Below are 13,442 nucleotides of genomic sequence, written 5' to 3' on the forward strand. Positions count from 1 at the left end.
TGTTTTTTTAATAAGCTATTTTTATAACTGCTATAACCAGTATAAGCTCATAAACATCCAATAAGTTATTTTGAAATCTTAATGTTTTTCTTGTGCCTACATGGAAATAAGAACACTTTGTGGGATTGTTTTAGTTTTTGTTTTCTGAGAAATAGGGTCTTGCTCTCTTGCCCAGGATGGAGTACAGTGGTGTGATCATAGCTCACTATATAACCTCCAACTTCTGGGCTCAAGAAGTCCTCTTGCCTCAGTGACCTGTGTAGCTAGAACTACATGCATGCCACTACACCCAGCTAATTTTTTTTTATTGTTTTTGTAAAGATGGGGTCTCCCTATGTTGCCCAGGCTAGTCTCAAACCCCTTGACTCAAGAAATCCTCCTGCCACGGCCTCCCAAAGTGCTGGAATTAACAGGCATGGGCCAGTGGGCCCAGCCATGTTATTTTGTCTTCCAATAACATTTAAAAATTTTTTGAAAACTGATTTTTAAATTTAGAAAAGCATCTTAGAGGGTAAGTTATTGTGCTGCATTGACTGGAAAAATACACAAAGTAGCTCAGAGATTAAAAGAGCTTTGTACAGTTGATATTGCTGAATGCCCATTGGATGAAAAGTTATTAAAAGGAATCATACTCAGTGGCACTTCCCAACAATTCAATAACTTGTTAAATGAAATATTTAGTTGCAAACATGAAGACAAAGTTAATATCTTGTTAGTAAAAGTGTACTTTTGCCTTACAAATGGATAAATCTATAGACATAGTTTTTGTTTTTCTTGTATCAGCACTATCATTGATCAAGATCTTTTATGTGAATGCTTGGAAATAAATACAAGTGATGATGAAATATATAAAGTGTTAAATCATTTATTTGACTCTCATAGTTTGTATTGGAAAAACTATGTTAACATTTGGACTGACTGTTTAAAGCAACAGTGGATAAAACTGCTGGTACCTTAGCACAAATCAAGTCAGGAACTTCAAACTGTACTGGTAGTCACTGTCACATACTTGAAATAAAACAAAAATGTCACTTTCATTTAAGAATGTCCTTGATAAAGTAATTAAAGTTAATTTTATTGAGTACACATATAAAAAATTCTGTGTAACTAAATGGGAAAATACACATACTTTGCTCCATTAGCAAAATAATGGTTGTTGTCTTGAGGAAAAGCACTTGTACGATTGAGCTGCAAACTGAATTGGTCATTTGTTATTTTTATTTTTTTGAGACAGGATCACTCTGTCATCCAGGCTGGAGATCAGAGGCATGATCTTGGCTCACTGTAATCTCCACTTCCTGGGCTCAAGCAATTTTCCCATCTCAGCCCCCAGAGTAACTGGGACTACAGGTGCATGCCACCATGCCCAGCTATTTTTTGTATTTTTAGTAGAGATGGGGTTTCTCTACTAAGAGATGTTGGTCAGGCTGGTCTCAAACTCCTGGGGTCAAGTGATCTACCCACCTCAGCCTTCCAAAGTGCTGGGATTACAGGCGTGAACCACCACGCCTGTCCCTGAATTGGCCATTTTTTAAAATGGAATAACTTTTACACCTGAAACAATTAAAGAGAAATTATTTAGAGTTAGGCTTTTGAAAGACATTTTCTCAAAAATGAACAAAGTGAGCTTGTCGAGAAAAACATCTGATAAAACCTGTGGCTGATTATAAAATTTGAGCTGTTGAGTGAAAATTAAAATTTTCAAAACTTTGTATCTGCCACCGTGAGCTTGTCAGCTTTTCAAAACTTAAAGACTTCTGACTAGATAAATGGTGATATTGGTGAACGTGATTTAAAAAATATTTTATAATGAAATGTGTCAACATTTGGAACATCTTTATAACTCATAACTGGTTTTGTAATATTTTCCAAATGACCAATTCATGATGTTATAAAATCATGCATGGGTAAAAGGTCTATTCCAAGCATAAGACCAATGGAATTTGATACATTACAGTATGAAAAGTTCATGCAAATGGTTTAATAGTCCACATTGTAACTAACTTTTAAGAAACTATCACTTGTTGAATTTTGTTATAGTATATGAGAACAGCTACAATTACCTGAAAAGGATATTCAAATACACCTCCTTTTTCCAGCTACCTCTCTCTATGAGGTCAAATTTTCTTCATATTCTTAAACAAACCAAAACAACACATTTCTACAGAATGCAAAAGATATGGGAATCCACGTGTCTTCAATTAAGTCAGCTATTGAATAGATTTGTGAGAATATAAAATAATGTCACTCTTCTAACTATTTTTTCTGGTTTTGGAAAATATACTTTCCACAAGAATATTTATGTTAAAATGTAATGAGCTTATTATTTTTAAGTAAATAAATAATTTCAAAATGTGTTTTAATTCTCATACAGATGCTCCTTGACTTACTATGGGGTTAGGTCATAATAAACCCATTGTAAATCCAAAATATCACATGCATTTAATATATCTAATCTACCTGACATAGTTTGGATGTCCCCTCCGAATCTCCTGTTGAAATGTAATCCTCAGTGTTGGAGTTGGGGCCTGGTGGGAGGTGACTGGATCATGGAGGCAGATTCCTCATGAATGGTTTAGCACCATCCCCTTAGTGCTATCCTTGTGATAGTGAAGAATTTCTCCCAAGATCTGGCTGTTGAAAAGTGTGTGGCACTCTCCCCTTCTCTCTCTCTTGCTTCTGCTCTCATCACGTGATGTGCGCGATCCCACTTTGCCTTCCACCATGAGTGAAAGTTCCGTGAGACCTCCCAGAAGTGAGCAGATGCCAGCACAATGCTTGTACAACCTGCAGAACTGTTAGCCAATTAAACCTCTTTTCTTTATAAGTTACTCTGACTCGGGTGTTTGTAGCAATATAAGAACAGCCTAACACACAACCAAACATCATACCATATGTTAACCTAGCCTACCTTAAATGTGCTTGTGACACCTATGTTAGCCTAGAGTTGGGCAAAATCATCTGGTAACACAACACAGAGTATTGGTTGTTTAACCTCATGATCAAGTGGCTGACTGGCAGCTGTGGCTCACTGCCCCTGCTCAGCATTGTGAGAGGGTATCATACTACACATCATTAGCCCAGGAAAAGATCGAAATTTGAAATTTGAAGTATACTTTCTACTGAATGCATATCACTTTCACACCATGGTAAAGTCACAAAGTCATGTCAAACCATTGTAAGTTGGGAGCCATTTATATAGTCTATAAACATGATGCACATAAACAAAAGTGAATTGGAGCCCTTAATATTTTTCAAGAGTGAAAAGGGTCCTGAGACAAAAAAGTTGGGAAGCCACTTCCCTATGTAGTTAAGAAACTGCCTCATTTCCAAGAAAGCAGAGTGCTAGAGACTGAACTATAGTCAGGACCACCAAGCACAGTGGAGGTGGAGGGTAATCACAATGAAACGTAGAGGATTACGTGTGAAAGGCTATATTTTAAGAAATGAGACATCTAGTCCTTTCTCTCAGATGTGAGTATGCGAGAAGATTTATACTTCCAAAATGGCAGAATAGAGAATTCTCCTCTAGAACAACTAAATATCCCAAGAGAAAAGATGAATAGATATGGACAGTTAGGAATCCCCTAATGACCTAATCAAATCACCTTACATAGACTGTTACTAGTTAAAAATAAATGTCCATAAACAAAATCATCCAATCACCTTTTTATGCCTCTCTCCTAAATAAGAGTAGAGATTCAGGGATCATCAGATATTTGAGGAAAAACTTTAAAGTCAAAGCCAGGGACTAAGACAAATAAATGGGGAGAAGGACAAAGAGGAAATAACAGTAATTCAGGGACCATGAAAAAAAAAAAAAACAAAACTACCTACTGGAAAAGCAAAGAAAGCAACTGAATGGAGCAAAGAAAAAAAGAGGAAAGAAAAAAATAGGAAAAGAAGATAAATAAAACTAAAACTGATATCCTCAGAGTCAGAAACAAGAAAACAAGCTATGAAAGGGACATTTTGAGGAATTAAAAAGAGCTTTTGGAAATCAGAATATGATAGTAACATGTAAGTTTCAACAGAAAATTTAAGTGATTAAGAGGTTTATCAGAAAAGGGAGGAAAAGTAAAGAAGAGAAAATATATAAAAAGTAGAGTACTGTTTGAGGAATTCCAATATCTGACTAATAAAAATTTCAGAAGGAATAAACAAAAAAGGAAAGAATGACATTATCAAAGAAAAAATTATCAGGAAAATTTCCCTAAACTGAAGGGCACTCATTTCAGATTTATAGGATCTAACCACATACTTAGCAAACAGAATAAAAAGAGAGCCACACAAAAGATCACTAGGAACAGGGAGAAGATCTTAAAAGTATCAAGGCAGAAAAAAAGCAGGACCAAGAAAAGGACTGGAAAATTTTAAAGGTACTGGATTTCTCAATAGTAAAAGGAAAACTAGGATGAAATGGAACAAAAGCATCAAAATCTGAGGGAAATCTTTGTGCATCCAAAATATAAATCAAACTCTGCTACAGGGTCTCAACATGTTAACCTCTCATTTATCTTTTCTCAGGAAGTTCTTGGAAGAAATGCTTCACCAAAATGAGGGAGTAAACCTCAAAAAAGGGCACAAATCCAACAAATAAGAGTCAGAAAGAATCCCCAGGATAATGGTGAAGGGCACTCCCAGGACAACAGCTGTTCAGGAAACACAGCAATCAACCTGTCCAGATGGGAACAGAAGGAGGGATGGCTCCAGGAGCAGATCTCCAAAGAGAAGATGAAACCGATGGTTACCTGAGGTGTCTGCACATAGAAAGAGATTTACTACTCTGGTACAGTTTAGGGATGAATTTAGAATAGATTAATAGGAAGTTAAGCAAATAAAAAAAGAGATAGTTAATAACTCCAGGGTAAACTAAAAGTTGTGAAAGAAAGAAAATGTCATCATAGCATACCACATGTCCCTGCTGTGAATAATATTTACATAGTAATAAAAATGTAAACAATGAATCCTGACCAATATTTAAGATATAAACTATTGCAGGATGAGAAAAGTATGTAAATAAGTATGTTTGCGTGTATGAGTGGTTAGGAGGTATGAGAGCTAAATTCTCATCTTCCATAGGAGCATCAGACTGTTATTTAGAAACACGAAAGCAGATGTCAGAAGTGGGAACACTGGGAAGGTGGCTTCTGGAGTGGGGCAATTTGGAGTGGGAAGGGAGGAGCTGGGCACTGATGATTTTTAAATTATAAACAAAAATGTATTACAAGCTCATTACCAAAAAAAAAGGAAACTACAGAAAAGTAAAAATAAGAAAAAAGATTCCCTATACTTCCTACATCTAAGGATTAACACCCCTAACAAAATCATTTCCCATTTATGTTTGTCATATATATTTTCAAAGCAATATATTATTTCATAATAGATAAGGATATTTGTTTAGGCATAATAGGTTAGGTTCTTTATCCATATTTTATCAGAAACAATTTCAAAGTGGAAAGAATTGTATAGGGAATATCATATATCCTTTACTAGGTTCTACATTTAACAGTTCACTGTACTTGTTTTTCACAAATGTATCAGTCTATCTATCCTTCTCTCCATCCATTGATCCATTTTATGTTTTGAAGCATTTCAAAATAAGTTGCAGACTTTGGTGCACTTCATCCTGAACACGTCATCAGGCATACCACTAATCAGAGTTTAATATCTATTTATGGTTCTTTTTCTTATGCAATTTTATATATAATGAGATACATGAATCTTAAGCATACCATTTGATAAATTTTGATAAATGCATACTCGTGCATAACACAAAACACTGTTTGATAGTGTTATTAAAATCTGCTATATCCTTACTGTATTTATTTTAATCTAGTCCTGTTAATTACTGAAAGAAGTGTTTTTAAATTTCCAACTATGACGGTGTATTTTTCTACTGTTGTTATTTTTTTCTTTGTATATTTTGAATCTCTGTTCTTCAATACTGTATTCTATTGCTGCTCTAAACAAATAATCACAAACAGTAGTTTAAAGCAATCCAAATTTATTCTCTTATGAACTATAAGTTAGTTCTTATTTCTAACTATAGGTTAGAAATCAAAATGGGTCTCATAGGCCTAACATCAAAGTATGTGGAAGGCTGTCTTCCTTTTGGAACTGCTCAGGAAAAATCCATATTCTTGCCTTTTCTGGCTTCTATGGGATACCCACAATTGTTGGCTCATGTTCCTCTTCCTCCATCTTTAAATCCAGCAATTGTAGGTCAAGTTCTGCTAACACTGCATTTCTCTAACCTCCTCTCTATAGTTAAACCTCACTCTGCCTCCTCTTTATGCCTTCCTCTTCCACTCTTGTGGTTATATAGGGTCCCTCTGGATATTCCAGAATAAGCTCCTTACTTTAAAGTCAGATGATTAGGAACTAATTCTATCCGCAACTTTAATTCCCCTTTGCCATATAATGTAACATATTTACAGGGTTCTAGAGATTAGAATGCAGGTATCTTTGGGGGAGGTTCGTTATTCTGCCTATCGCAGGATAATACATTTATGATTATTATGCCTTCCTGATGAATTGATCCTTGTATCACTATGAATAATCTCCTTTTCTCTGGTAATCCTCCTTTTTTGAAGCCTACTTTGCCTGACATTAATATAGACTCACCAGCTTTTTATGATAACTGCTTGCATGACATATTATTCTCATCCTTTTATTTTCAATCTGTGTCTTTATATTTAAAGTGTGTCTCTTGTAGGCAGAATATAGTTGAGTCTTCTATAGCATCCAGTCTGACAATATTTGCCTTTTAATTACACTGTTTAGAACATTTACCCTTAATATAATTATTGATATAATCATGGTTCAGTCTACCATTTTGCTATTTGATTTTTTTACCATTCATTTTTTGTTCCTCTCTTTCTCCTTTCTTGCTTTTTTTGAGGTTAATTCAGTATTTCTCAGTATTACATTTTAATTCTAATATGGCTTTTTGGCTATACTTTTGTCATTATTTTTAAAGGTACTGTTGTAGGAATATAATTTCACCCTTGCTTATCAGTCTTCTCAGGGTAAATATTGTACCACTCATATAAAAGAACGTTGTAATACTATAATTCCATTTACTGACTCTTCCCTTTCTCATCCTTTGTGGTATTATTGCCATGTATTTTTATATCTACATATGTTATCAATCCCATAATACAATTTATATTTTTGCATGAATCATTATTTTGTAAACAAATTAGGGAAAAAGTAGTCTTTTATCTTTAGCCACAAATGTACCATTTCCAATGCTCTTCATTATTTTTTGAGATCCAAGTTTCCTTCTGGTGCTACTGTCTGTCTGAAGAATTTCCTTTAGCATTTCTTTTTTTTTTTTTTTGAGGCAGAATCTTGCTCTGTTACCCAGGCTAGAGTGCAATGACACTATCTCGGCTAACTGCAACCTCCGCCTCTCGGGTTCAAGCGATTCTCCTGCCTCAGCCTGTCGAGTAGCTGGGATTACAGGTGCCTGCCACCATCCCGGCTGATACTTGTATTTTTTAGTAGAGACAGGGTTTCACCATGTTTGTCAGACTGGTCTTGACCTCCTGACCTCAGGTGATCCACCTGTCTCAGCCTCCCAAAGTGTTGGGATTACAGGCATGAGCCACCGTGCCTGGTCTCCTTTAGTATTTCTTGCAACACAAATCTACTGGCTTTCATTGATTAAAAAAGTCTATTTAACTTTCATTTTTGAAGAATATTTTTGCTGGATATAGAATTCTGGCTTTACTTTTTTTTCCTTTATCACTTTAAGAATATTGTTCTGTTGCATCCTGTCCTCTGTTGTTTCTGATGTCAAATAAGCCATCATTTATGTCTTTGTTCCCTGTATATGAAGTGTTATTTTTGTTTGAATGCTTCAAAGATTTTTAAGTTATTTTTGTTCTCAGCAGTTTGAGTACAATGTGCCCTGATATAATTTTCTTTGTATTTCTCCATCTTGAATTTGCAAATTAATATTTTCCACCAAAATTGGGAGAAGTTCAGCTTTGATTTTTAAAAAATTTCTGCCACATTTTCTTTCTCCTATTCGTCTGAACTCTGTGCATGTGTTAGGCTATTTGGTTTTGGCAATGAGGTCACTGAAACTTTGTTCATTTTTTTCCATGATTTTTTCCTTTCTGTTCTTTAAGTTGTATAGTTTCTATTGCTCAGTATGCAAGTTTACTCTTTCTTCTGTGGTTTCCAGTCTCTTGTCAAGCCCATCCAATGAGTTTCCATTTCAGATATTCTTCTTTTCACCTCAAGAATTCCATTTGCTTCTTTTTTATAGTTTCCATCGCACTGCTGATATTTCTCCAGGCTGATATTTCTCAATATGGACATTTTCCCCTGAACTCGATGAATATATAATATGAATTATAATAGCTTCTTTAAAATCCTTGTCAGCTAATTCTAATATCTGGGTCATCTCAGGGTTTCTATTTATTGCTTATCCTCCTCATCATGGTCATATTTTCCTGTTTCTTTGCATGTCTGGTAATTATTTTATTGTATATAACAAAATGTGGATGATACACTATAGAGACAGAAGAATGCTGATTTTGAATCTAGCAGGAAGTTGAATGAATGACTGATCTTCTTGTTCTTGTGAAGGCATCAGTTTATGCTTTTTCTGGACAAGTCTGTTTTGGTTATACTTGAGTCTTAGAGCAAATCCTTAGTCCTGAGACAGACTTTACACCTAAAGCATAACATTTTTAATTTCACTGGATAAAAACAAGGTGTTTATCAAGTCCCTCTAAATTTGTGACATTCAAATTCCAACCTCTGTCTCTCATGTGACAAACGGCAGCTGAAATCTCTGTTCAACTTTTTGAGACTTCCAGCTGTTTCTTTCCACTAGGTTCCTTGGAATGTCTCATGAATATATACATTTCAGGGATCAAAGATTTGAGAGAAGTTTATATGCATATTTTGTATTTTTACATTGAAGTTTCTTCTTTTTGAGATTTCCACCCTCAATTTCCAGCCTCTGACTCCTTCTCCTTGACACTTCAAGCCAATATGAGCATGCATTTCTGTTTGAGTTCTAGTTACCTCCTGATGCATGAATTGTTAAATAACTACAGTGAAGGCTGGCATGGTGGCTCACACCTGTAATCCCAGCACTTTGGGAGGCCGAGGCAGGTGGATCACGAGGTCAGGAGATCAAGACCATCCTGGCGAACACGGTGAAATCCCGTCTGTACTACAAATACAAAAAATTAGCCTGGTGTGGTGGTGAGCTCCTGTAGTCCCAGCTACTCAGAAGGCTGAGGCAGGAAAATGGTGTGAACCTAGGAGGCGGAGCTTGCAGTGAGCCGAGATCGTGCCATTGCACTCCAGCCTGGGCAACCAAGCAAGATTAATAATAATAATAATAACAACAACAACAACAACAACAACAACTACAGTAAAAAGTCAAGTGAGAGTAGATCTCATGTAGTACTCTTCACTTCTTTTAAAGGTTGAATACCTTCCTTTGGTTTATGCCTTTTTTGGTCATATTCCAGCATTTTTTCTTTAATACTTTATATTTTATCATTGCTCTCTATATAAGGGTTATTACGATACAAGCTACTCCACTATACTTGTAATTATACTTTCATCTTAATAACTTTTTCTGGGTTTTCTAAATGGGTTGGTGGGCAGGATGAATTATTAAGTCATATATTTTGGTCCTCAAAATATAGTAAACCCAGTAATATGCTTCCAAATCAAAAGAGTCAAACTACAGAGATCTGTTTATTCATGACTTCAGACTCAGAATTTGGGCTGTTCAAGTTCCAAGCTCAACATCCCAATACTGAATTGATTCTTCTGGCCATCTATATATAGTGACAAATGACAAATTCTATGTTAGTCTCCCCCACCCTTTTTTTTCTAACAATGTCTCTTGATTTCTTTACATTATTAGGACATCTTCACCTCAGTATTTCTCATAATTGAAGAAACATGGCATTTGGCTTTAATTTTCATGAAGTCCTCCTGGCCAGAATTGCCTGGGATTCTTCCATGACTTTTCCAAGTCTTGACTGAAAACTATGGCTGGAAAGGATAAATTGTAGATTCCAGGTGCTATTTGTCCTCTAATGAATGCTGATCCTGGAGCCAAAAGAAATACAATCCCCTGCTTGCTTTTGAGGGTATTTTTGGAGTAGTTGCAAACAGTGATATTTATCTGGAGACATGGCCCATATATATATATGTGTATGTGTGTGTGTGTGTGTGTGTGTGTGTGTGTGTGTGTGTGTGTGTGTATTTTTTAGGTAGTCAATAAATAAAATGTATTTATTAAAAATGTATTTTTGCATCATAAAAATAATACTGTGCTCACTTCATTCCATTTGTGTCAGGAAGAGTACTTGAATAGAAAATAAAAGCTTTCTCTTATCCCTCCCTGTCAGCAATAATAATTAAAGCCATACATTCTTAGCCAATAATTTTCTTATGCTGATATCATTATCTTTCTCCACAAATCCTATAAATTCTTCAAGATTCAGCCTTTATGCTACATTATCCAGATAGCCTTTTTGGTGAGGACACTGGACAGAATTTCAGTAAAGGGACATTATCGTGTTATCAAAGCAGTAGTAGTTAAGACAATAACCCTTGGAGTGAGACAGATACAACTTTAAGTCCAACATTTTCCACTTTCTGTGTAATCTTTGGATTTTCTACAATTTCATCTAAGTTATAGTAAAATAGAGATAAAAATAGTCCCTAACTCATTTGGTTGTTGTGAGGATCAGATATAATAAGGCATACAAAGTTTAAGAACAGTTCCTGGCACCTTGTTATTTTTATTGTTGTTGTTGTTGCCATTGTTATTTTTTCCCCAGAGTAAATGACTAATAAACTATTGTCTAAATAAGTACTTGGTAATTGAATAAGTGCCATTATGGTAGAAAAGAAAAACAAATAAATTACAAAGACAAGTCATAAGGAAAAAAGCAATTTTAAGTTATCATAAGTGCTATTAAAAAAGAGCTAAGAAAAAGAATGAAATGGGAGGCCTGTTTTGGTAGGATCATCAGGGAAGGCCTCTCTAGGAAATGACATGTAAGGTGATACTTAAAATATGAAAAGGAGCTGGTCACACGAAGAGTATGGAGAACAGCATTTCAGGCAGAAGGACTAGCATATACAGAGACCCAGAGGCAGATACGCACATGGACCTGAAAGAATTGAAAGACCACTGGTGAGCTGGGACAGAATAAGGGCAGAGTGGCACCACATGAAATCAGAAAGTAGCAGAGGCCAAACACAAAAGGCCAGTGTGGAGAGTTTGGCTTTTGGTCCAAGTGCAAAGGAGAGACACTGTGGGTTTTCAAGCAAGGGAATGACACGATCCTCAGGCTTACTCAATCCATGACTCACAAAAACAAACTGAAGAAGAATAAGAGTTTCTGAAAACATTTGGAACTTGTTTTTTAGAGAAATTAAGAGTATAAATGTAGAGTAAAATATTTCCCATTATGATTTAAGTTATTGATTGCCAGCAAACAAAAACACTTTAGGTGGGGAACTTCTCTTCAGAGGGAGAAGCAATCTTTAATAAAGATTTAATCCACTTCGTTTTCTTTCACATCTGTAATGAATCCACAGGGGACAGTGTGACCCACTTCAAACAGAGGATAGACAAAAGGAGAACACATGCTAGGCAGGAAGGGTTAGAGTAACTGAGAAAGAGGCCAAGGCCTATGTGGGCCCAGAGTAAAAGCACAGTCTGAGTTGAGAGCACCACATTAGACAAGAGATGATTTGGAGGATACTGTGAAATAGATTTCTCAGAGAAAAGAAGAACAGGATTCCAGTATACAATTAGTGAGACATTGACTGTTAAGGGTTGGACCTTCTGGTACAAATGCCCTAAGGGAACTTATAGAATATTTAAATTTATTTATCAGATAATTGTATTTTTCATTATCCTGCGGTAACAGGTCTTTTCCATTGTAAGATTCTTTCTGCAGTGTTGGAGTTCATTCCCTTTCTTGAAGCTGCTTCATCTTGATATTCTTTTTTTTTTAAAAAAAGCTGCTTCATTTTAGAGACTCACTTGGCAATAATTAAGACCACTGACATTAATAACAAAGTGTTTCTATTTCCCCATTATATATTGAGCTATTAAAATTATTTCCTGTCTTATACAAGGAAATTTATTCCCAAAGGAAAAGCCTATGGGAAAACAGTGGCATGCCCAGATCCCCATTACGTATTCACTGATAACAGATTATTTTAAAACGGTACATAATAGCTGAAATCTCCAAAATGCGTCAGTTGTTTTCTCAAATTTTTCTGAAAACAACCAAACAAAATTATAGTACTACGAGACAACATGTGCCATAAAAACAACTTTGGAGTTACTTTTAAATTTTTTCCTGGAGGATGAAGGATAGCTTATTGAATGTCAGTTATGAACTTGGTGACAACTAATTATCTTTCATTTCACAGCAGCTGATAATAAGTAAGAGCAAAAATGGTGAATACCTACTGTTGCCAGGTAACTGCATCTACTGTACTTCCTGCCACCTTCATGAATCTGTAAGGAATAGAAAGAAAAAAGATATTACAACGTAGATCAAACCACATCCCCCAAATCAAAAGGAAATGAACTGAGACAGATTAGACCAATCCCTAAGCAGGTATGCTTTCTGGGAGGATCCTCCACAGCCACAGTCATGGCCTAGACACAGCTATCAGAGGTCGAACTATACAGAAAGTGAAAGTAACCATACTTCCAGCTCCCCACACATCCCTCACCATCTGGAAATCAAAATCCCAATAAGGCATTCTATCTACATCTGTCTTCCCAAGCCCATGCCTGATGGCTCCCACATCAATTTCCTCATAACCAAAACTTGTCTATCCCATTTCCTATTCTCTAAGGACTCCAATCTCTGATAGGAAACCAACAGTAATATTTCCCAAGGATAACAGCACAAAAGATGCCTTTGAAAAACTTCAGGCTTTCCTAGAACGAGCATGAGAAAACCCAATTATTTATACAAGTAAAAAGCACCATCAAATATGCCCCAATGAGGGGCTGCCACACCTGTCTAAGTGTAGAAAGTTGAGCACCACAAAGAGAAATCTATCTACTTTTGGAGCAGCTAAGTAGTGAACTGAGTATTATCTGATAATCATGCTCAGCTCAAAAGGTAAAGCAGACTTGGTTCCGTGCAGTTAAGCATACATCAAAGCCTTGCTAGCAGTTCCTCACCTTCTGTGTTTCTGGAGGTTCCAGGAAAATCAATAGAACATGAAGATGCATCTGGGGGCCCAAAGATGACACAGGGTCTCTCATAAATTGCATGTCTGTGAATAACTCAATTATCTACCTACCTCCTTCTCCCTATCCACATGTTCTCAGGCCATGTGCTATCATGGTTATAACCAGGAGTTGAGGGAGTCAACTTGTAGTTACCACAAGGAATATCTCAGCTCTTTAA

General features: G+C 35.9%; 1 protein-coding gene and 1 long non-coding RNA gene across 6 annotated transcripts in view; one reads left to right on the plus strand and one right to left on the minus strand.

Moving 5' to 3' along the window:
- HPSE2 (heparanase 2 (inactive)) overlaps positions 1 to 13,442 on the minus strand; it is a 782,696-nt gene that overhangs the window by 221,273 nt on the left and 547,981 nt on the right. For all 5 annotated transcript variants that reach the window (XM_077947182.1, XM_077947181.1, XM_077947184.1 and 2 more), the window contains one exon: positions 12,485 to 12,532. In XM_077947182.1, coding sequence (XP_077803308.1) covers positions 12,485 to 12,532 — 48 coding nt within the window. The remainder of the gene's footprint in view (positions 1 to 12,484; positions 12,533 to 13,442) is intronic.
- Positions 1 to 13,442, plus strand: part of LOC144331245 (uncharacterized) — a 235,745-nt gene that overhangs the window by 210,955 nt on the left and 11,348 nt on the right. The window lies entirely within an intron of this gene.

Source organism: Macaca mulatta, chromosome 9 (assembly GCF_049350105.2).
Source record: "Macaca mulatta isolate MMU2019108-1 chromosome 9, T2T-MMU8v2.0, whole genome shotgun sequence".
Lineage (NCBI taxonomy): Eukaryota > Metazoa > Chordata > Mammalia > Primates > Cercopithecidae > Macaca > Macaca mulatta.